Raw genomic sequence first — 24,563 nt, 5'->3', positions numbered from 1 at the left:
AGCAGTTTCCATCTACAAAATAAGCCCTTTTTCAATAAAAAAGAATCATCATTTACACCTTCTAGTGGACGAGATATTCATGTCGATTTTTATATTGAAGCAACTAAACAAGAAATTTTATATAACAGTACTGAAAGAAAACATTTTACAAACATATCTAAAGAAGAACTTTGTTGTTGTTGATTTTGTTGTGGGGTTTAATGCCATTTTCAGCACACGATAGGCTATACATATCGGCCAGTATTAATGGTGGAGGAAGAACCCGGGAAAACCCCGGAAAGAACCACCGACCCACGAGAAGCTACTGGCAAACTTTCTCACATACCCACATTGGCTGAATTCGAGACCCGAACCGGCGCAGACAGAGGTGAGATGGCAGTGATCCGTAACGGAGAGCGCTTTAGACCACTCAGCCACTCGGGGCCCCCACAAAGAACTAAATTCTTTACGTACCTTATCACAAGACGAAAGTATTATTATTAAAAAAGCTGATAAGTCTAGCACCATAGCAATAATGAATAAGGAGGATTATATTAAAGAAGTAGAAAGACAATTAAATGATGAAGAATATTATACAAAACTTTCCTTTAATCGTTCTGAAGAAATTAAAGAAAAAATAAGCAAATGTATTAATCAAATCTCTATAAACAATTGTTCCATATGTGATGAACTAGATATCTTCCCAAATAAAATACACACACCTCAGTTTTACATTTTACCAAAAATACATAAATCGGTTGATAAGTCACTGCCATTAGGATATCCAGGTAGACCCATTATTTCTAAATATAACTCAGTTACAAATAATATATCGCAATATATTGATCACATTTTACAACCACTGATGAAATCACTACCTTCATAATGTCAAAGATACTTTTGATTTCATTACCAAATTGAAATCTTTACCGAAACTAACTGAAAATGCATTCCTAGTTACACTTGATGTGGTTTCACATTTCACGAATATGCCACACAATAATGGTATCGAAGCGTGTAAATATTATCTTGAAGAAAACGAATATACATATAACTATCAAAAGAACATGTTTGTGATTTGATAAAACTTGTGCTCGAAAATAACTTTTTTCAATTTGGTAATACAAACTATCTCCAAAAAACGTTTAGTCCTATAGCACCTGAGTAGTTAAGTGGGCCACTTTACCGTCAATGGGAATTAGCATTACAAGACCCCTTGGGCAACTCTAGCGTCAAGGGAAATTTAACATGGAGAAAAATCGTGGGCAACTCTAGGGACAATGGGAATTTAACATAGAGTTTGGGTCTGTCTAGGGACAAGGGAAATTAACATGGGGAATAGAGTTTGGGCTTTTGGGATTTTTTTTTTTTTTTAAAAAGTTTTTTAAATTTAAATTTAAATTTAAATTTTAAAAAAGGGGTAGGCAATGGAAAGGCTATCTCTTTTCGAGAAATATGGCTGGCCCTGAAAAGGGCCTTTGGGTTTTCTTCTGCTTCTAGTTTCTTCTTTTTCTCCACCAAGTTCTTATTTTATCTCCAACACTCTTTCTCTTCTTTTCTTTCTTTTTTTTCTCCTGCTCTTCTTTCTTCTTCTCTTCCTCCTCTTCTTTCTTCCTCTTCTCATTTTCTTCTTCTTTTTCAATCTTTTCGTTCCATTTGCTTATTCTTATTCTTTCCTCTTCATCCTCCTTCTCCTCCTTTATCTCTTTCATGACACCACTAATCTTGTCCTTTACCTTTTTTAAGTTATTAATTTCCATCTTTACACGATCGGGACTATAGGAATAATGGTCTTCAACCAGTCTTATCAACATCTGCTCCATCATTCCTAAGTTGTCTAAAACGTCTTGTAATGTTTGTATTTTGTCCATTTGGTTAGAAGCCATCTTCTTTTTTATTCTTTGCAGAATGGTTTGAACGACGAATACTGTGGGTTCTTATACTTAAAGCGCGTACGTGAAGGAAAAACATCCCCCTAAAACGTAAAATTGATCTTACCTAGATCATGACCAAACAACGCGCGGACGTGAAGGAAAACATCCCCTACTTTTTCATTTCATATAATAAAACCCAAACTATACTCTCCACATACGCTAAGAAACAATAAACAAATCCATAATCTACTATCCACACAATCGTACGTGAGCGGGTACAAACACAAACACACAAACACAAACACACAAACACATACGCTAAGAAACAATAAACAAAATCCATAATCTACTATCCTCACAATCGTACGTGAGCGCTTACAAAACCCAAACTATACTCTCCACATACGCTAAGAAACAATAAACAAATCCATAATCTACTATCCACACAATCGTACGTGAGCGGGTACAAACACAAACACACAAACACAAACACACAAACACATACGCTAAGAAACAATAAACAAAATCCATAATCTACTATCCTCACAATCGTACGTGAGCGCTTACAAAACCCAAACTATACTCTTCACATACGCTAAGAAACAATAAACAAATCCATAATCTACTATCCACACAATCGTACGTGAGCGGGTACAAACACAAACACACAAACACATACGCTAAGAAACAATAAACAAATCCATAATCTACTATCCACACAATCGTACGTGAGCGGTTACAAAACCCAAACTATACTCTCCACATGCGCTAAGAAACAATAAACAAAATCCATAATCTACTATCCACACAATCGTACATGAGCGGTTACAGAACCCTAACTATACTCTTCACCTACGCTAAGAAACAATAAAGAAACCCATGATCTACTATTCCCACAAACATACCTTAGCTCTTACAAGCACCAACACACAAACACATACCCTCACACTATCTTAGAAAAGAGTTAGTGTTTATATTCACACTACTCTACCTACACATTGGCAAATTGATGGTTATTTCTTTTCTAGAGTATTGGGTAGCCCTGAAAAAGGCTGTTTTTTTGGAACTTCATGGACACCTGGTTAATGGTGGCACCTTCCAGGCCTGGCGCCACATACACATCTTATCCCCCAGTTACTTTTTACTTTTTGGGGGGAGAGAGCAGAGGCAGGATATGTCACTTCAGAATCCCAATTTTCGCTCTCTGGGATTCTGAAATTTATTCTTCTTCTCTTCTTTTCCTTCTCCTCCTCCTCTTCTTTGTTTCTTCTCTCCTCCTCTTTGTATCTTCTTTCCTCTTCTTCTTCTTCTTTATATCTTCTCTCCTCCTCTTCTTTTTTTCTTCTTTCCTCCTCCTCTCTTATCCTTCCCTCCTCCACAATGGCTTCCGCGGCCAGTTTATTCAACAGGCGCCTGGCATATTCCAGATGCACATGAAGTTCCAACAGTTTAGACAGTCTCGTGTTCATTTTTGGTGTTGATCAATCAACAAGGGTAGCTAGACTGCACAGCGAGTTTCAATTTATAGTGAAAGCGCGGACGTGAAGGAAAACATCCCCCTAAAAAACATAAAATTGATGTTACCTACATCATGACCAAAAACAACAACGCGCGGACATAAAAGAAACACTCACTCACTTTTTATGCTACCCATCACTATTTTAAAATTTTTTATAAATCACTTCATTAGACTATCCACATACGCAAAGCAATCCAATCTAACTCCAAATATACACCTCAAACACCAAAAAAAAACATGATTTTAATCTACTATTCATACCAACTTACTTAAGCACTTACTAACACACAAACACATACCCTCACATTTTTTAAAAAAGAGTTAGTGTTTATTTTCACACTACTCTACCTACACACATTGGCAAATCGATTGTTATTTCTTTTCTAGAGTATTGGGGTAGCCCTGAAAAGGGCTGTTTTTTTGTTTGCTATGGCATTCTTTTTTTAGTTTCTAAGAATGCGATGTCCTCTGAGGATAGACTTTCTGGCAATAGGTCTGCTTCTTCGGAAAGAAAAGAAGAACTCTTTGGTGTCGATACGGCAATCGACAAAGCCTCTGTCAGGTTCAGGTTGCTGCTGCTGCTGCTGTTGTTGTTTTTGTTGTTGCTGCTGTCTCTGAAGTCTGTACTTCTCTGTCCATTCTTCTTTTTCCCTGTTCATTTCTTCTCTGAAGAGCTCTTCTATCAGGTCTTCAGTGATTTTTAACATTCTCACATTCTCTATTTCTTCTGGCTTCGGTATCAGACTGTGTCTGACCCTATGCAAATTCACGTAGCTAGTTTGGAGCACATCTTCTTAGGAGGATGAGTCGACAATGGATGGTTAGACTGGAAACAACCCGGTTCTTAAAGTCAAAGCGCGGACGTGAAGGAAAACATCCCCCACACGGTTTTTGAGTCGCAACGTTTAGTGAGTGTCATGAGAGGGATAGTAAGAAATGAAAGAGCATCAATCCAACATTCTTATAGCTAAACAAAAGACAAAGGCATTTTTTTCAAAACACAACATTTTTTATTCAAAAATCACTTAACACTAAACAACAACTCTAACATTTTTAACAATAATCCAACAATATAACATCAAACAATTTTTTTCAAAACACAACATTTTTTATTCAAAAATCACTTAACACTAAACAACAAGAACTCTAACATTTTTTAACAATAATCCAACACTAAAAGTTTCTCCACTAGGTAAAGAGGGATAACAGTCTTCCATGGTTTCTAGTAATCTAGGATGACTTCTCTCAAACTGTTGATTTCTATGGTATTATCGAATTCTGCATACAGGATGACGTTCACCGTTTCATCAGGGTCTCGGTCTTTAAACTGAATTTCCACACGAATCTGGCCGGATTTTATAGGGTGGAAATGTCCCTCGTCGCTGCCTTGGTCTGGAGTGAAATCGAAAGCCCACAAAGCGTAGCCTCCTGCATAATCCTCGTACGTAATACCGTGACTGGCATTGGTTCCTAACTGTCCGGTGGCTTCGTACAGGGACAAGTACGATCTCAAGTAATTCTTCTTGGTAAAGTCAGGTTCGAAAGGTCGGGACACAAGGTCTTGCCATCGCGACTGACTTCGATTTTGGACACGCCAAAGTGTTGAAAGTAGAAAGGATTTTTTTCGGCAGCTCCGTTGAAGGCTGTATTCTCGACGATACCAACGATCAGACGTTTGGGTAACTGTCCTTGGAACAGATGATCTTCGATCATGGATCGCTGTCCCTTGGGAATGGTGAAGGTTTTCACTTCCACGCGTCGTATGGGATACTTGGCGGTCGTTCTACTCAACGTCTGACTGATGTCGTTTCCCACTTTAGGTAACACTTCCACACGGCGTACGTAGAGTCTGGCTTCTAGGATTTTGGTTTTGTAACCGTCACTATCAGCCATCAAATGGAAAGCGGCACTGCTACGATTCAGTCTCAGGCGGACATCCACCCCGTTCAGCAAATACTTTTCTTGCAACCACATGTCCAAATGCAAACGATCCATCAGTTCTAAACTTGTGTCGGCTCCCGTGATTCTCTTTCTTCGTTCTACAAATCCATCATTGTTGTCTTTCTTTTCATCAGTTTCCAATATTTCAAACTTGGCAGGTTCGTCAGCTTCCCATACCACACAGGCATTGAGATGAGTGTTCTTGGCATCTATTCCGTACGTCAAGAGATTTTCCAGGTAGGCACGATAAGGGTAAGTATCCATGCTGCTACTGACCAGTTTGTTATTCAAGTACAAGTCCACTCCACTGAACAAGGAATGCATGAACTTGTTGACGGGAGCTACTGCTTCATCGTCTATAGCACCTCCAGTCTTATCTAGAATTTTGACTTTCAGGTACAAGTAACTGCTATTCAGATCGATGTAATCTTCGGGCTGTCCTTTGATTTCAAACTCGATGGGAGCGGAATCGGTCAGTGAGGAGACGGGGTGAAATTCCACCCACTGGGATTCTTGCATCGTCATCATCGTTGGGGGCATGGCAAACAGATCCAGTTCCGACTTGGAACAAGCGCAAGATTCTCGGTGCATCATTTTTTTGTCTCTTTTTTCTCAATAATCGAAAACGTCTAAGTCTCGAACGGTTCTTCTTTTCTTGGCCTTTCTCGCTTGAAGTCTGGTGAAAGGGTGTTTTCTTCGTCGTCTCTTTCTGCCTTGTCCTTGCTGAATGCCTGACTCGGTAGCGTGCAGGGCATTTATAGGTGTTTCTCGTTGGCCTAAAATGTCTTTGCCCGTTTGCAGCAAGACATTTTTGCCTGCCCTCATGAAGGCTTCTTTAGGGTTTTGTTTGTCGATGATGACATTTTGGAGAAATTCTTTGCCTTGCGTCAATGCCGCATCTTTCAAGGCGTGCAATCCGCGTGTCACCATCAGTTTCAACACTGGGGCCTCCGGACGAAAGGCCGATTTTAACATGTCTCCTAAACCGTGTCCTCGCTGTCAAGCAACCCCTCGGTACACTGGATACATGACTTACTTACGAGTCGTGAGAGAACCGTTTTCGAAAATGGAGTTTCACCGTGACTTTTCCTTTGGTGAATGGAATATTTTGTCCCAGATCTCCTTTTATAGCAATGTTGACCGTGTCCAAATACGACTTGCTGACAGGCAAATAGTGAGGATGGACAAATTCGCGGTGGACGTGGTAAGTGTTTCCACCTTCCTCGTCAGCGTTCGTGACAGAATCTACTTTGAAAGGAATGACACGCAGTAACGGTACGGAGGTGTGTCCCAGAACGTTGTACTCCACCACATCGGAATACACGAACATCAAATTCAGTCCTTGGTTCAGTTCTACCGGGGCACGAAATAACTTGCTAAAAGACTCGTTGTCGTAAACGATGGATAATTCGTTTTTCTTGAGCATGGTCTTTCTCATGTCCATGTCTCCGCCCAACATGTCAAACAATTCAGGACAAAATAAAATGGACAGGATTTTACTCCGTTCAAATTTCATCAAGAAGCGACGAGCTGCTTTGTGGTACTCCATGGTGACACTTTTGTTGACATGCTCCAAAGCTTTCAGAAACACGACATTAAACCTGGAGGTTATGGTGCTGACCAAATGTTGACCACTAAAATAATAGCCTGGGGGAATGAACAAGTGATAGGTGGTGTACTTTTGTGTACGGGTTTTCTTGTCATATTTGACATTGCTATCCATCCACTGTTGCATTTGCTCGTCATGAACTTCCACATCAAAAAAATTTTGATTGGGAAGGACATTGAGGACTTGGGTCTAATGAATCATTTCTACTAAAGCCACTTCCCAATGGGCTTCGTGATCTAACTGGATGGCTTGAGGTAATTTGGCCGTGTAACAGCACAACGTGTTCTTGGGAAACACCTCCATGGAACTGTCACTGGGTAAAGTTAAGTAAAATTGGTTTTGGTGACTCATAATTCCAGAGTTCTGTGGCTGTCCGAGGGGTTACTGGACGTCAGAGGCGTGTCTCCGTCTAAAATGGGGTTCTGGTTGTGATTGAAGTGGTGACTGGCACTGGCACTGGACACAAGGTTCCCGGGGTTCCCGTTCGAGGCGAATTTCAGGGAGGGATTAGGAAGCAGGTAACCGATGCAACTGCTCAATAAAATGGTCCACAATTGTTTGTCTCCTTGTTACAAACTCAAATTGGCGATGGCTGCTCCGATGACACAATACACCACGAAGATTTGGCAGAAAAAGACGATTTGCGTTTTAGGCACACGTTCTCCACACCACACCCACAAGGGTTGTTTTTGTAAATCTTGCACAGAAGAACTAGGGGAAGGAGGAGTGGTCGACGTAGCTGCGTCTGCTGTGTGAAAGGGCATGATGGTCACTTCTTTTTATAGTCGATGACTTGCGAAGCGTCGATCCAAGAATCAAAACTGGGTGGATATCCTTTCCAAAGTACTTTGACTTCTTTGACACGTCGTTTGCCCACTTTACGGGTTCTGCGTTCGAGAATGCTTTCGATGTCGTACACGTCGTCTTCTTTTTTGGTGACACGTTGTAACTCGGGCAAATAAAACGTTCCTTTGAGCACTTCTCCGTTCATGTCTTCCAATTTATAGACGGCAGGATGACGGCCATGCACTCGTCCAGTGACGCGAAACAATTCGGTCGTCCAGTTAGGTAAGTAACCTTTGTCGAAAGTGCGTTTGGTTTTGCCAATGCGCACCCAATCTCCTACGGCCAACATTCCACTTTTCTCGGGGACAGCCCTCGTCGGGGACGTACCAAACAGACGCCCAAACACCAACACTTCGTTGTCGGGAGTCACGTCTTGCGGGGCACGTCCGATGCTTCGACGGTAAGATTGGTTGTACGCTTGCACCAGGTGCGGTAAGATGTCGATGTACTTCAGAGTGTGGTGATGCGTAAAATATTTCCACATGCGTTCTTTCAAAGTGCGTTGAAAACGTTCCACGATGCTGGCTTTGGTTTCGGGATTCTCGGTGGTAAAAAATGAATGTCACGTTTCTTTAATTCTTTTTGGAAAGCTTGGTTCAGAAATTCGGTGCCTTTGTCCGTTTGCCATCGAAGAGGGTGACGACCGCTTTGTTTCAACACCCGTTGCAGGGCTCGCACTAACTCGCTGCTCGATTTGGAAGTCAAGGGCACGACCCAGGCAAATTTGGAAAAGACGTCGATGACACAAAACAAATATTTGTAGCCACGATTGTAACTGGCCAACTGAGAGACATCGGCTAAATCGGCTTGCCATTGATGATCGATGCCTTCCACTCGGGTGCGACTTCTGGCAAACTTGCGTCGAATGGGTTTGTGTAAAGTGTAGGTAGCTTGTTCTTGTAACCATCGTTGCACTTGAGGCAAACGGAGACTTTTCAGTCGCGTTTTGGCAGCACGATACAATTTTTGAACTCCTGCGTAACCTGCAGGATGGGAGGGATCGTAGTAAATGCTGGCTAAGACTCTTTCCATTTTTTTTAAAATTTTTTTTGTGTTGGTTGGTGTGTCAATAAGGTACCCACTCTTGGAAGAGGCTACTCTTTTTCTCTTGGGGTATTTTCTTGGATTGCAATGCTTTGTGTGTGCGACCGGCAATAGGTGTTGAAGAGAAGGAGGAGGATGTCTGAGCAGGGGATATCGGTTCTTGTTTCATTCTGTCTTCACTTCTGTCTTCACTTTCTTTTTCTCTTGTGAGGAAGAAGGGGTGGCCATCATCTTTTTAATCCATCCAATTCTGGAGGTAGGTGGTGTTGTTAACTTGCGTACTTTTTCTGGTGGAGTTTGAAACCCTTCCTCTTCTTCTCCTTTTTCTGTCTTGGTCACGGGTACTGGTGGTACTGGTACTGGTGATGGTGCTGGACTTTTCATCAAGGTCTTAAAATCTTTCAGAGTGGGTAGAGCTGTTTCGTCTAAAGCTTTCTGGTGAAAGAGTTGCAGTCGTTGCAAGAGTTGACCGTACTTTTGCGATTTTCTGTTTCGGACAAATCTTGGCGATCCATCAAGGACTGCAATTCGTGTTGTAACTGGGACATCTCGCTCAAATGGGGATTGGGAGGTAAATGCGGGGTGCGTTGTTCTTGCCACCGATGGTATTCCATCCATCGTTTGTAAGGCACTAAAGCTAGTTTTCGTCCTTCCATGGGGTTGTCAGGGGTCGATTCTGAGATCTTGGGACTTCCGAAGGCCTTTTTATCTTGCTCCCACCAGTCCTCCCAACATGGTTCCCAAGACTCCTTTCAGTATGGGGCCTAACAAGAGAGGTAAAATACCTCCACGTTGCACTAACATCTTCTTTTTTTGACGAATGGGAATTTTCTTTCGAACCATTTGGCGAAGAACGTGACGATGTTTGCTTAAGCATTGTTTCTGGTGTTTGGACAAAGGGATCGTGCCTTTCAAAACGTTCAAACAACATTCGCACACGGTATCGATGACCTCTTTGGAGGCCGTTTGAATGAGTTTTTTTCGTAGGGGTGGAGAAGCTTTGGACAGGACAGATAACATGTCCCCATGTTTGGCTAAACGTGGTGGCAGTCCTTTCCTTTTCTTTCCTTGGGGTTTTCTGGAGGGTGACATCTTTGAGTCTTCAGGAGCACCGAAAAAACACTGATACCCGACTTGGTCACAGGCCTTTTTTATACTGGAACGCGTCGCCACTGATTGTCTTTACGTCGTATCAGTTTGAGGACAGGCATGACACGTCGTGCAGGGGTACGCAACGGACTAAATCGAGCCAGTTCTTGCTTGGACAAATCCAGTAAACTTTGTAACATGCCCGATCTTTCTTGAACTTTGATTTTGGGAGAAGGTACTTCGTGAGCAGCAGCCACTGCCACTAAATTGGAAGGTCCTGCCACTGGGGAAGTTCTTTTGGGGGTCATCAACGGAGAAGTTCTTGGTGTGATCAACGTCTCCAAGTACTCTTCAGTTCTGGGTGTCATTAACGGAGAAGTGGACAAACGTGAAGCTGCCGGAGACGCAGTCACCGCTGTGGCAGGTCGTGGTTTGCGAGTGTAAGGTTGCGTCCTGGCCGAAGTGCCTCTCTTGCGACTAGTTTTCTGTGGACTTTTCTATTTCTGGGGGCTTCTTTTCTTTTTCCGGGGTGGTGTCTGGTCAGAGGAGGGTCCTGCCTCTGGAGAAGTTCTCCTTGGGGACCTGGTCTTTTTCTTCTTGGGGCTTCGTTGGACTTTTGTCTTGGGTATAACTTTGGGGGCATTAGGATCCCATCTTAAGAGTGAGCGAATGATGACCCCTCCTAGAGTACCGCTCCCTCCAGGTTTCAAAATGATTTGCTTTTTGGTTTGAGTGTCGATGCGGGGATCGGCCAGTTGGACCAAAGCGACTTTGTTTCGATCGAAAAAGCGTTTGGTTTGATGAGGAATCTGAATGATTCCTTGGAGTAATTGACGTGCCGTCACCGTGAACCATCGTAAGACTTCTTTGAGACTAGCTTCTAAGACACGAGCTCGTGTTTGTGGATCTTTTTCTCGACTGATGCCATACAAGGCACGAATCAATTTGACGGGAAGATGCGACTGAAGGGACGTCATGTTCGCACTGAGAGTGAGACAGACGAAAAAGGGTCTGAGGTTTTTATAGATTTTTTTATGGGGAGTGAAATGAAGTCGAGGACGGAGACGTGTACAGGACAGGCCCTCCGTCTTGGCACCAGTGGTGAAACAAGTGGGTACGAAATCGCAAATCCTCGGGAGTCGTAGGTTTCAAATCGACGAGTAAATAGGCGTGTGGCGTTTGAGTGGCATCGTCGTACGCCTGAGTCAGCCAAGGCGTTCCTAACTGTTTGGCTAAGACTTGCACTTGCGATTTATCTCGAGGGCTTTTAAACAAGACCACGTAATGCGCATTGAGACTGATGGTGCGATGGGCTTTACTTTGTTGAAACAAATTTTGGGTGATGTAAACGACACTGGCATTACGGTGATGCCCTTTGCGCGTGAACCACAGTTTAATTTCTTCTTCGTCTTCTCCTAACATGTCGTCAAAAATGACCAAATGGGTTAGACGGGAGTCAGAGACGATGCCGTCGTCTTCTTTAGGAATGCCTTCCACAAACACGATGGCATCGCCTTGACTTTCTCGCAAGAGGCTGTACGCCGATTGCCACTCTTTGTAACACCACACGATTCGTTGAGGGGGTCGATCGATCAAATGATGTTTATGTTCGATCAAACGTTTGACGAATTCGGTTTTGCCTGAACCGCTAGGTCCAGCAATGAGCATGTTAAAGGGATGGCGAAGATACAAAGCCTCCCAACTGGCACGATCTAAGTGTTCGTCGATGACTTTGACAGTAGAGGAAGAGGGAGCAGAGACAGCAGAGGTAGCCATGGTGTGAGAAATGTCACTTGTGACACGAAAAAACAAACAAGACAAGAGTTATATACTTTTTCAGAACACGTTTATTGAATGTTTCAAACATGAATACGAAAGACAAAAATGCATAAAAGCCAAAGGCTTAAGTACAAGAATAAAAGGCACATGATAACCATGAACGTGGAATAAACACAAGTGTCTGTACAACATGTTTTGGGTAAAGTTCTAACCAGTTCTATAGTAGGGGTAAGGTCACACAAGTGTCCTCCCGAAAGGGTCTTTCAGCTCTGTCCACGACAGTCCTGTCCTGGGTGACGGGTTCTTCTGGCACCGTCACTAACACAGGTTGAAAAGTAACTTTTTTCCTTGAATAACTCTCGTGCATACTGGGCCACCTCTTGTGTCCAAGCCTCAAAACCCTGGTCTCGGTGATGTCCAACATTTGACTCCTAACCAATCTGGTTTCTTCTTCGTCAACGACATGGTAAGTTACTTCAATGAACAATGAACTATCGATCTTGCCTAGGGTTCCTTTTCATATACAGACCAATACCGACGTGACCGTACGGTAAGGTGAAATGATTGGGAAGTCGCACTCGCTTCTGGTATACAATTTGATAGACTTTTTCCAAGGGTCGACTGACGATGTGGTGAGTGGGTAAACGTACAATCTTGTTCGGTTGATAGGTGGTCACTTTAAAGTTTCCATCCTCTCCCGATTGCAAGGCTTCTTTCAATACCCCAAAGTTGACCACTCGACTGGTACGATGATTCAGAGTCAGTCCTTTCACTTTGCACGTCGTGTGCACTTCTCCTTGTTTGTCCCGGTATTCGTAGCCGTAATTTTTGGGACCACCACTGACGAAACTTAGAATCTTGTCGTCGGGATGCTCGTCTGTCCAGGCTCCTAAACGGTCTCCTTCGATGTCAGGGTGCTGTTGAATCGGGTGATGGATGTAAATGCAACTGTCCGTGTCAAAGTACAGGACGCGTTCTTCTAACAGTTCTAAAGCTTCGTACAATTTTAAGCGAGCATGAGCTGTCACGTAAGCCGCAATGATGACATTTCCAAAAGGGTCGTCTTGTACAAAGTCCAGATCTTCTTCGTAATTGACCAAGATCAAATCCTCTCGAACGACGTCCACGTGTTTCATGTATTTGGTTTTGTCGTGAATCATCTGGAAGTAGCGGGAAGGTTCTGTCAAATATTCCGTCTTGGGTAAACACGGTCGTTGTGCCATTTTACCCCACAAGCAATTTAACATCACTTTGGCAAACGATCGCCTGCCTTCGTTTTTCTCGATGTGGTCTAAAGAGATGCCTTCTTGTGCGTAGTATTTCTCTTTGAATTGTATTTGGTCTTCGGGAGTGTGACACCAGGAAGGATAGCCGCTGGCTTCTTGTTTCAGTTTCAAAAAGGCATCCACGTAGTCGGCAAAAATGCCTTTCTGAGTAGGGTCACCCTTGTGGTACTGTTGTGTCTTGGGAAAGTGGCAAATTTCGTACACTTCTAACAGTTGGTATCCCATGTCCAGAGCTTTGAACAATTCCAGGCTGACCCAGGTTCCCTTCAAGACACGTTCTTACTGGCTGTGATGGCAAGGTTGGTCCTGGTTGCACGTTTCGGCACAAGTACGGCACAATGGAAACATCAGTTTGCCTTGACAATGGTGAGGTAAGACGGGATGGTATAGGTTCGTGGGAGGCAAAACTTTACACTTGATCAAGCCTTCGTATTGTCGAATGTTTTTCAGGTCGATGTGTTCCGTGAACAATTGCGGGTGCCCTACAGGAAAGCGACAATATTTGCACACGTAGGGATACAGCGAACACACGTCCAAGTATTTGATTTCTTCTCCTTTCTCTTCGTCGGCTTGGTACAGCAAACAGGTGGCATTGGTCCTTCCTCCGTACAAACTATCCCTCGGGTTCAGCGGGTCCATGAACTGGTAACTTTCCACGAGGCGTTTAAACTCGGGATCGGTTTTCAAACGGTGATCGTACTCGTGTTCCCACATTTCCACCACTTGGTATCCTTGCTGTTCTAACTTTAGGCGTCGCTGACAAGTGTCCTGGTACAAGTCTTCCATGGTTCGTTGCAAAAACTGATTTTTAGTGTCACGGTCAGGGTAACAGACGGGACATCCGTGAAATAAGCAACCGTTAAACTCGTACACGATCTTGGGGTTTTCTAAGTCCCAGCCATCTACCGAATACGTTCCAATGGTCATTTCGCCTCCTCCGTTGCGGGCATGCTGAATCCATTTGTCTTCCTTGTCGCACAAGTAATGTAACCAACGTAGGGCTTTGACCGAGTATTGACGCTTGACATAGTGGGTCGTTTGAGGACTGATGACAGCCACGGTGTTTTCAGGCATGAATCGTTGGCGGTACACTAAGGAACACGCTTTGGCAATGGTGCAAGCTTCTTTCAAAGTATCGACCCCTCCGTGTTCCATGAACAGTTCTCGAAATTTTCCACAGCAACGCCGTAAAATGTCCACGTCGGAACGACAATACTTTAACATTTCTTCCTGAAAGTCGAAGGGGTCCGAGGCGTGAGCTTGGTGCCAAGCGTAGAAAGCTTCTCGTTGTTCGGTACGCATGTTGTCGGGGTCGTAATAGTGAGCCTCAGGTAAATGGGGTAGAACGGCATGTTGATTGGCTTCCGTATTGAAAAAGTGTGGAAAGTACCCTTTAGCCATTTCTGTGATTCCAAACGTTTTAGGCATTCGGCTCAAAGGCATGGCCAAGTAACTCATCGAATCTTTAAACTGTACTTGTCCCACTTGCATGAAAATGATTTTGGCTCCGTTCAAAATCACTTTAGGACGTTCGGTGCCTTGTTCCGTATAGTATCTGAGAAGAAACTGTCCATCGTATCCGGAGAAATTGTGAGCCATCACCGTGGCATGACGATGACAATCTCCGTAACGTTCGATGTCCTCTTGGTTCCACGTCTTGTCGATGGGGTCTAAGACCCATTGGGCAAAATCGGCTAACGTGTTTGGTCCCCGAAAGATTTTTTCACGTCCTCCAGGAATCTTGCTGCAGTGAGGGCAATGACTGAAGATAGGTTCTTGAATGCACTTCTCGCACGCTCGATGAGCCACGCAGAAATTAGGAATGTGAATGCCAGTCTCTTGCATGCATTCGAAATCGAAAAAGATGAAATTGCCTTTCTTCTTGTGACCGTCCTCTTTCTCTGGTGGGGGTTGGTATTTTTGCACGTAGCATTGGTGTTCCAAGTCCACGATGTGGTGACAAATGTGACATTTTTTCTTTCCTCGACATACATGTGCCTTGGCATTGTTGGTACGTATGCCTTGTCTACACGTAGGGCACAATCTCAGGAGTTGACAAGCACATTTCTTCTGTGAACTTTGTGTTTTCAAATGTTGTTGGTAACAGGTAGGGCTGACAAACGTGCGCAGACAAGTCGAACAAGGCACTGGTTCTTCGCTCAGACAGGGTGGAGAGGCCAAACATCTTGGGCATTTCCATCCACAATGCTTGTGTTGCTCTTGATTATTATAACCATAGTCACATTTCTCACAGTAATATCTGTATCCCAGGAATCCGGTGATACTGGTAATGGTATCGAAATGGTCATCGTGATGATAAACATGAATGTGTTTTCCGTCCTTAAAGTCTTGGCCTCGAAACAACAGAGACCCGCGCATTTCTTGAGGGTGCACTTTCAAGGTGTAGCGTGGAGCTAGGGCATCTTGCAATTTTTGCATCTCAGGAATGCCACAGGGTGTGTCTTTGGACAGGCCAGCTTGTTGCAACAGGAGTTCTGCTTCATTTCGTTGTTTGGCTCGGTCGGATTGTTGAATAGTGTTCCAGGTTCTTTTCCATTCTACCGTGTCGTTCTTGTTGGCATAGGTTCGTCCCACCACGATGGCCCTGGTAAACACATCTGGTCTTGAGGGTTGTTAATTCGGACGAGACTCTTTTTGGTGTTGCGAAGGTCGTCCACCAATAACATCTTTTTGCGTCCTGTCCCTTGAGGAGGAGAGACGTGGGCCATTTTCAGTGTGGCTTTACCATCGGTGATGTCAAACTGGTCATTAGATTGTTGTACGTGTTGTATCTTGTCCATGACTTTGGAAGGGGTCAGTTCTGCGGGTCTGCTAAACTCGATCCAAACAGGGGATTTCAAACCGTCGTGATCTATGGATAGTGTCAAGCGATCGTCTTCTTTGGCTTGACATTGTCGCTTGAGTGCGGTGAGCAAAGAATCCCACATCTCGGTGATAAACCCTTCTGCTTTCTCCAAGGGTACGTCGGACTTGAAATCTTTAAACTTCACCCTGTAGGTGTAAGCCGTGGTTCTAAATTTTCTAGAGGAGCGCTTTTCCGTCTCTCGAATGGAATAGTACTTTTCAGGGTTGACTAAGGGTGGTGAACTTGGTTTAGAGGGTTCGGATTCTGGTTCACTCATGTCCTCTTCAAAATCACTGGCATGAATTTGTGCCAAGATTTCAGCCCTGGTACGAGGCGATAGATCACGTTTCTGCCTCTTACTTTCTTCTTCTTCTTTCTTCTCGAATGAATGGGATCGTTTCATCTTGAGTGCAAAACGTCAAATGACTCAAGTTTAAACACCATAGACTAATTTATAGTCTTGGCAAACCAGCGTATATAAAAAGGGTGTGTGTCTTGTCCTTTCACTATTCATTTCACTCTCAAGCTGAGCACAACGATGGAAGAGACTACCCAGATGGAACGTTTCGTCAGAGCTTTGCGAGGGGTCATTAGAAAATTCTCTTCAGACCAGCCGACAGACTACTCTCCTTCCTTTCGAGATAAAAGTCAAGATACTTGCTATATCTGTCAGAAGAAAGGGCATTGGTCTTCAGAGTGTCCAGACCGTCAAAAAACAGGGGCTAAAAAAGACAAAAGTCAAGATACCTGTTATTATTGTAAAGAAAAAGGACATTGGTCTCCAGATTGCCCAAAAAAGAAACAAGAGGAGTCAGAAGAAAAGAAGGATTCTTCAGAAGAAGAGAGGGATTCTTCGGAAGAAGAGAGGGATTCTTCAGAGGAAGAAGAGGAAGAAAGAAGACAATTCTATTTAAAAGAGGCAAAGAAACAGGAGAAGAAAAGAAGAAGGGAAGAAAATGAGGAAAAAACGGTGAAGAAATTCAAAAAACAGAGAGACTAAATAATGAAAAAGAAGAAGTGTGCGAACTTTTTAAAGTGTTCTGTGGTGAATTGTGAATTGGATTGTAAAAAAATGGATAAAAGAATACATGAATGATATAAGGTAAGTGTCTTTGAGTTTTGATTTTAAAATAAGAAGCTACACTCACGCACTCATACACAGACACGTACTATAATGGTAAAATGGGTGGGTTTATTTTTGAGTTATTGGCAAATTGAAATTGTATTTCTTTTCGAGAAATGTGGCTGGCCCTGAAAAGGGCCTTTTTCTTTATGGTGTAGGAGTGAGTTTAACCAATCAACTTTAACTGCCTTAAGCCTTTGCCACGGCCAAGGCCTACTTCTGATGATTGGGTTGAAATCACTAAGGGTGGTACGACAGGCTTAGTCACAGGGTTGGCGTGTTTAGCTCGGGAAGGTCGTATTCTCTTCGGTCGTGATAAAGAAGTCTGATACATTTGTTTCAGACTTCTTAACTCTGCTAAAATGTCCAACAGTACCGTAGCCGTTTGATTTTCACCCTCTTGTTTCTTTGCTGCTACTTCTTCTTGCTGTTGTTGCTGTTGTTTTTTTCTTACCTCTTCTTGTTGCTGTTGCTGTTGCTGCAGGAGAAAAGCTTGTTCCGCTTCCTTTTGTCGTTGCATAAATTTCTCCAATTCTTCTTTCTGTCTCTGTCTAAAATTCTCCACTTGCGGTAATTAAGAAGGTAACGAAGGTTCCGAAACAAATTCTTGCGAGGTAAGAAAATCCACAAAATCCCAATGTACCTCTTCTGAAAGTAAGTCCGGGTTCCCTTGGGCAGTCTCCCCTGCTGGTGCACCCCAATGGATCGTTTTCTGAGTTTCCGTCATGTTGAATCACTGTCGCATAGATTGACTGCACACAAGCGCTAACGAATCTATATAGACCACGTGACGTCACAGACTGCTCTCTTCGGATTGGATGCGAGTTGACTGAATTTTGTAACGCGTGTTCGGATTGGTGAATGAATTCAATCCGTTTCAATCCTTCCTGTACCTATAAATAAGCGCAGTTCACTGCATTGATTCACCTATTCTCGTCGCTTCAAGATGTGGACCACAGTTGAGTCATCCACCCTTGTGTCTTCCATGATGTTTAGGACGGACATGCTCATGTATGTCAGGTCCAAGTGGACTGTTGTTGATAGGACAGATACTAGTCAATGGATGAGGAGAGTTTACATAGAAAGACAAGGATGTCTCAAGAGGGTACTTGTGTATGGACCGGCAGTTAGAAGGAGTTTAAGAAGAAGAAGAAGAAGATGTGACAGATGCCATCTATGTTAATATTAATATTAACATAAACCCAAAGGCCCTTTTCAGGGCCAGCCATATTTCTCGAAAAGAGATAGCCTTTTCATTGCCTACCCCTTTTTTTTAAATTTAAAATTAAATTTAAATTTAAAAAAATTAAAAAAAAAAAAAAAAATCTCAAAAGCCCAAACTCTATTCCCCATGTTAATTTCCCTTGTCCCTAGACAGACCCAAACTCTATGTTGAATTCCCATTGTCCCTAGAGTTGCCCACGATTTTTCTCCATGTTAAATTTCCCTTGACGCTAGAGTTGCCCAAGGGGTCTTGTAATGCTAATTCCCATTGACGGTAAAGTGACCCACTTAACTACTCACCTGCTTATGCATCTTTATTTATGGGAAAATTAGAAAATGATTTTCTAAAGAGTCTCTTAAAACCAGATGTATGGTTAAGATTTTTAGACGATATCTTTATGATTTGGAGTTATTCATTAGAAGACCTTTATTATTTTATAGACAGTTTAAACAAATTACATCCAACAATAAAATTTACATTCAATGTATCTAAACTAAAGTATCATTTTTGGATGTAGATGTCGTGAAAAATGAAATTAATGAATTTACTACCATGGTTCATGTTAAAAACACAAAATTCATCAATATGTTGAATATTCTTCATGCCATCGTAAATCATGTAAAAACGGGATACCATATAGTCAAGCAAAAATTATTTCGGATGACGCTGTTTTTAAATCATCTTTGACAGAGTTAGGTCAGCATTTTTTAAATAGAAATTACCCTATTGACATCATTAATACTGCTTTCCAAAAAGTATCTTCTCTTACACAACTTGAATCTTTACAATGTAAAATCAAAAATAGAAATGAAGATATCATTCCTTTTGTTACTGAATATAATCCAAGTTTGCCTAATATAGGTAAAATTATCAATAAATATTGGGATTTATTAAAATAATCATGCAAAGCAAGTGTTGAATCGCTACAAGAAAGCAAACCCACACTTGCTTATAAAAGAACTAACAATCTTAAAGATTTCCTAACTAATTCTAAATTAGAAAAAAAAAATAGGATCATCAAATAAATGTAATAGACCTAGATGTTCGCTCTGTTATTTTATTAATGAAAATACTTCTTTCAATAGTAATAATACGAAAAAAACTTTTAATATGCGTTGTGCAACATCAAATGTTATTTATTTGATCACATGCAAAAAATGTGGCATCCAATATATTGGACAAACCAGTCAACACATCTAAACATATGAACCAACATAGATCAGATATACAAAAAATTATATCGATCAATCATTTTCAACTCCTCTTGTTGCACATTTTAACAAAATTTCCCATACTTTGCAATATTTCTCCTTCCAATCTATAGTTATAACTGATTCTGAAATGGAACGTCTGCTAAAGGAAACCTATTGGATTCACCGTCTTAATACGGTATATCCAAAAGGTCTAAATTCAAAAACACTATATGACATTCATTAATCCTGTGTTTTTTATAATTATGTCCCCTTGTTTACAATTAGTTAAGAATATTTTTATATTACTATAATTTACAGAATAATTTAAATAGTGAAAGTATAAACTAATATGATAAAACTAAGTTTACTAATTCGTTAAAAATGAAAGTGCATTTTTAAATTAATTCTCAGTATATAATGATTAAATATTTTATAAAATACTTGATAGTATGTATTATGCATGCCATAATTTTGCATTATATAAATTGAGTTATGATGAAATTTTGAACTTATAGACGTACATGCCCGTATGGGCGAAAACGCAGATCCAATCCCTCCACCTATACATATACGGTAAACCTGGGCATAATACAAAAAACAACTATTGTATCCAGACTAGCGAATATAGCTATAGGAACATAACATAAACAGATGTGTGGGCTAGAGAAGTAACTCTCTTCAGGAGTTTATCCCAAGGTAATCTCAGTCAACACTTCTGTAACTGATACCCCCCACCCCCACACACATAATGTTTATGTGAAAAGAGATGCATTCAACATATATACGAGACGAATAAAGAACGAGTTTAGTGGAGTATTAATTACAAGAGGGAGAAGACTGTTTGCACCTTTTGTAGCCTGTCGGTGAGGTTTGGAATGATGCAGTTCCCCTTTCTTACAAGATGCTGGAAGATGTATTTGCTGGATTCTGTTTTGCCGGCCCCAGATTCTCCGTTGACGAGGATGCATTGCGACTCTTTTTGAGTTATCATATTCAGATAAGCCCGGCTGGCGGTCCAGAACACATGTGGGGGCTGTTCATCCCGGCACTCTCGCTCGTACTTTTGATGATGCTGTTCAAATAAAAAGCAGATTATAATCTCATTCATTTCATGGCCAAAATAATTGTAACTTTAGTCCTAATTTTCCACTCTTTCAAACTAAATATTACCTTCTCAGAAAGGTCTTTATATTTTCACCCCTTTGGAATAATTCACACAGGCATCTTCATGTAGTGAATGTTGCCCCACCAGACCCATCCCATGTTATGAATATTAATATGGCATTTATGGCATCATTGCTATTCCATTTCAACCTGAAACATCATTTGACAGAATCTCAGCAGCAGGGGGGGGCGAATCGGACATTTTGTCCAATCGTTATTTTGCTTAATTATTACTTCTGCAGTCAGCGGATCCGGTGTAATCAGCGCTAGTAAAAAAAAAACGACGTCGGTCCATCCTACACGATGGTGACGTTATTTGGTTTAATTAACACCTTCTGCGCGCCGATCCCCAGCGTCGTCAGCGTCCGGTAAGCACATCGACGATCGCGTCGATGTCATCGCCCCCCCTGCTGCTAAGTGGCTATTTACAATGAAAATTATTTACAACTAACCGAATATTTGGTCAAGTCCGATACGATATCGTGTCCGAGGATCATGTAAATTTATCGTTACGAATCCATGTGGGGTCGACTGAGCATGACTAAAAAAGTTTCGAAAAACATTGAAGTCCATGTCACCGCCGCACCATGTCTGCCAAATATTTCGTAGCGTGTGTGTATCAACGCCGTTGAATACAGCAAGAATATTACAGTTATCTCTGATTACTTTTGGAATCTGAGTATACCGTTGAGTGACATATATCACGTCAGTGTTTTTATGCCTGCCTCTGGAAAATATCCTAGCTGGGTTTTTTTGATTGTCTAACATAACATCATCGTACACGACTAGATTGTTAACGTCGCCATCAATATCATCAATACCTGGTGCATCATTGATATCTGTAATAAACTCAATAACATTTTTTTTAGCGATCGCTGATGCATTCTCGTTGAAATCTTTCAACACCTCGTAGCATCGTTGATCATCTACGCTAGGAGCAACCAAATACAACTTATCCCACTTCATCCATCTCATTATTAAATTGAGTAACAATTGCGTCTTGCCGGATCCAGATGGTCCGATGATAATCATCCGGATCGAGTTTGGTAACGCTGCAACATGCTTAACTGGTTCTCTTGTTTTAGTCGCCGAAAAATCAATTATATTCATATCTCTATACATAAATTATGGATCTATATTGTGTGAAGTGTAGAGTACGTACTGGCACAAATGATATGACAACCGCTACAACAAGAAATAACAGATCAGCCCTTACTGGTAAGTGTGCACAATGCGGTACAAAGAAATTTAGATTTATTTCTATTAAACCCGGGGATGTTTTAAAAAAAAGCGAGGAGGTGATATTGCAGCCAGGTTATCAAAACTCCCCGGAACACCGTGGGCAAAGTATCCAGGAGAAAAGCACCTCCCAGGATATAGCTACTGTGGCCCCGGAACACGATTAGATATCAGACTCGATGATCAAAATCAGCCCAAACCCGGTGAGTATCCAATAAACGCTATCGATAAGGCGTGTCATGCTCATGATGTTGCTTACAAAAGTAGCGATCTGCAACAGCGTCATATCGCGGACGTAAAATTAATTCACGCGTTAAATGCTATTCCTGATAAATCCGTCAAAGAAAAATTGGCCTCATGGTTGGTAAAATCGGCTATGAAAGGTAAATTAATGATTGGAAGCGGAGCTTCTGGCGCTGGTAATTGAAAACGCTAGCGTTTATAATAACAACATGGAATTCATCTATTATTCTCCGAGAGGATACTGGAAGGGGAAGGCCGCAATTGGTAAGCTTGCAAGCGCTGCAAAAGTAACAAAGGCCACTGCGGCTAATTGGTTATCCAAACAGGCTATATGGCAAATCTATCTACCACCGCCTAAACAAATCAACTTCTCGCGCTTTGATGTCAGCGTACCTAATGAAGTTCATCAGGCTGATATACTATTTTTGCCGCATGACAACGGTTACAAATACGCGCTAACCGTAGTTGATGTTGCGAGTCGATACAAACAAGCGGAGCCGTTAAAAACAAAGTCAGCAACTGAAGTAGCCGCTGCGTTTGAAAGAATTTATCAAAGAGGTTCTCTGCGCTGGCCAAATCTATTACAAGTTGATCCCGGTAGTGAATTTCGCGGCGCTGTTTTATCAACGCTGAAACATCATAGCGTCGCGGTACGACGAGGTCATACTGCGCTACATCGTGATCAGGCAATTGTTGAACGATTCAATCGGACTCTCGCTGAACGGTTATTTGGATATCAATACGCGAAGGAATTCATCCAGGAAAAACGATCTCGTGAATGGGTCAAAAGGTTGCCAGGCGTAATTGCAGCGTTAAATAACGAGATTACCCGAGCAATCAACATGAAGCCCAGCGACGCGATTAAATACGAGTATATACCCGGAAAATTAAAAATAAATAGCGTTTCTAAGCCGATTCTTGGCGATGTCACTGTTAGATATCTATATGAACCAGGAGAGCTTGAAGGCGGTAAAAAAAGGGCTACCGATCCTATTTGGAGTGTTACCACACATAACATATCAACGATAACACGATCAACTGGTAGACCACCGATCTATAGACTGGATTCAACTGCTCCTCAGCGCGGATTTACACGCGAGCAACTACAAGTGATACCTAACGATACTCAATTGCCCCCACGTGGTCTTAACTAGCGCCGTTGCGTCTATTGCACTCAAGACATGTCAACCTCACATTGTTTTTAACATGACCGAGACTGTTATCGATTCTGTCCACGGTAAATTGGCGAGCGTCTTTATCCGAATAACGCCAGCGCATTACACAATTACAACTCGCGCAGTGATTATTCTGTTGTTGTCGTAATGCAATTATTAATTCGGCATCAATATCAAAACGCCGCTGTTTTTTTTTATCCTGTTGGCGGTAACCCGAGAGTTTTCTATCAATGACGCTTGCATCGATGGTGACTTTGTCGCCGGCTTCGTCAGTGACTCCGTCACCGGCTCCGTCAATAACAATTCTTCGAAGCTGATTTATCCTTCGTACTCTGGACACTGCAAGATAGACTAGATTCGACCATTCGATGCGATTATCAACCATCCAAACAATGGTGTCCGTGATGGTTAGTCCCTGCGAGGAATGTATTGTTGTTGCGTATCCTAGCGTCCACGGGGATTTATCAGCACGTAGCGCGTCCTCGACGACACCGATATCAACGAGCACGATATCATTCAGCACGAGAATTTGTTTTTTTGTCTCCGACGCTGTCGGGGCTGGAATTTCAACTTCAATGTTCTGCCGCCGTGTGTCCGCGGGTCTATAACATAACGGCACTGGACGCGTTGGAAACTTTTCCTTATGCAACGTAAACAACTTCCGCTGAAGTGTGTCTCTGACTATCTTTCTACTCGCTACAATTAAATCATTTGGTCTCCATGTTTCCCAGAATTCATTTAACGGCGTTTCCGGAATCACCTCGCGGATTATTTCACACTGAACTCTATCCGGCTGTAATCTGATTAGTTTTTTAACCTCGCGCAGTTGTTCATCAAGTGCTCGGTAATCAGTATCGGTTTCTTCATAATAGTCCACGAACCCGCTCAACCAATCATGTGGACCCTCGCCGACAAATGGTGGTGGTTGGCCATGGTCCCCACACATGATCACCGCTGTATTCGCGCGCAGCAACCACTCAAGAAACATTTGTAAAGTATCTAACGAAACAGTACATATCTCATCCCAGATGATAATGTCGGGAATAAATTTTTCACCCATTCGATCAGGAGTCCACTCGCCGCCGCTGTATCGAAAAAAGCTGTGATAAGTAACGGCGTCAACATTTCGTTGTTTTATTTCTCGCGCTAGTCTATGGGTCGGTGTAAGCACGATTATACTTGCCCGCGTTCGAAATAATTCAATTGCCCGAGTCGTCTTTCCTGACCCGCCACAGCCGCTTAAATAAACCGTCTTGTGTCTACAAATTGGATCAGAACACGGTGGTGCATTAGACCATTCTGATAATTTATCACCGCGTAAGTAGTCGTTCTCAACGGTGACATCTGCTGACGGGGAATAATCGCGTCG

At 42.2% G+C, this 24,563-nt stretch overlaps 1 protein-coding gene across 1 annotated transcript in view; it reads right to left on the bottom strand.

The window, feature by feature from the left end:
• LOC149801656 (chitin synthase chs-2-like) overlaps positions 1-24,563 on the bottom strand; it is a 152,781-nt gene that overhangs the window by 64,865 nt on the left and 63,353 nt on the right. Inside the window, exon 3 of the mRNA XM_089956824.1 lies at positions 20,221-20,445. Coding sequence (XP_089812950.1) covers positions 20,221-20,445 — 225 coding nt within the window. The remainder of the gene's footprint in view (positions 1-20,220; positions 20,446-24,563) is intronic.

The sequence above is a fragment of the Sinohyriopsis cumingii genome, chromosome 4 (assembly GCF_028554795.1).
Source record: "Sinohyriopsis cumingii isolate HCF-2022 chromosome 4, ASM2855479v2, whole genome shotgun sequence".
Taxonomy (NCBI): domain Eukaryota; kingdom Metazoa; phylum Mollusca; class Bivalvia; order Unionida; family Unionidae; genus Sinohyriopsis; species Sinohyriopsis cumingii.
Note: the sequence above shows the minus strand (reverse complement) of the source record. Positions and strands in the feature narration are given on the sequence as shown.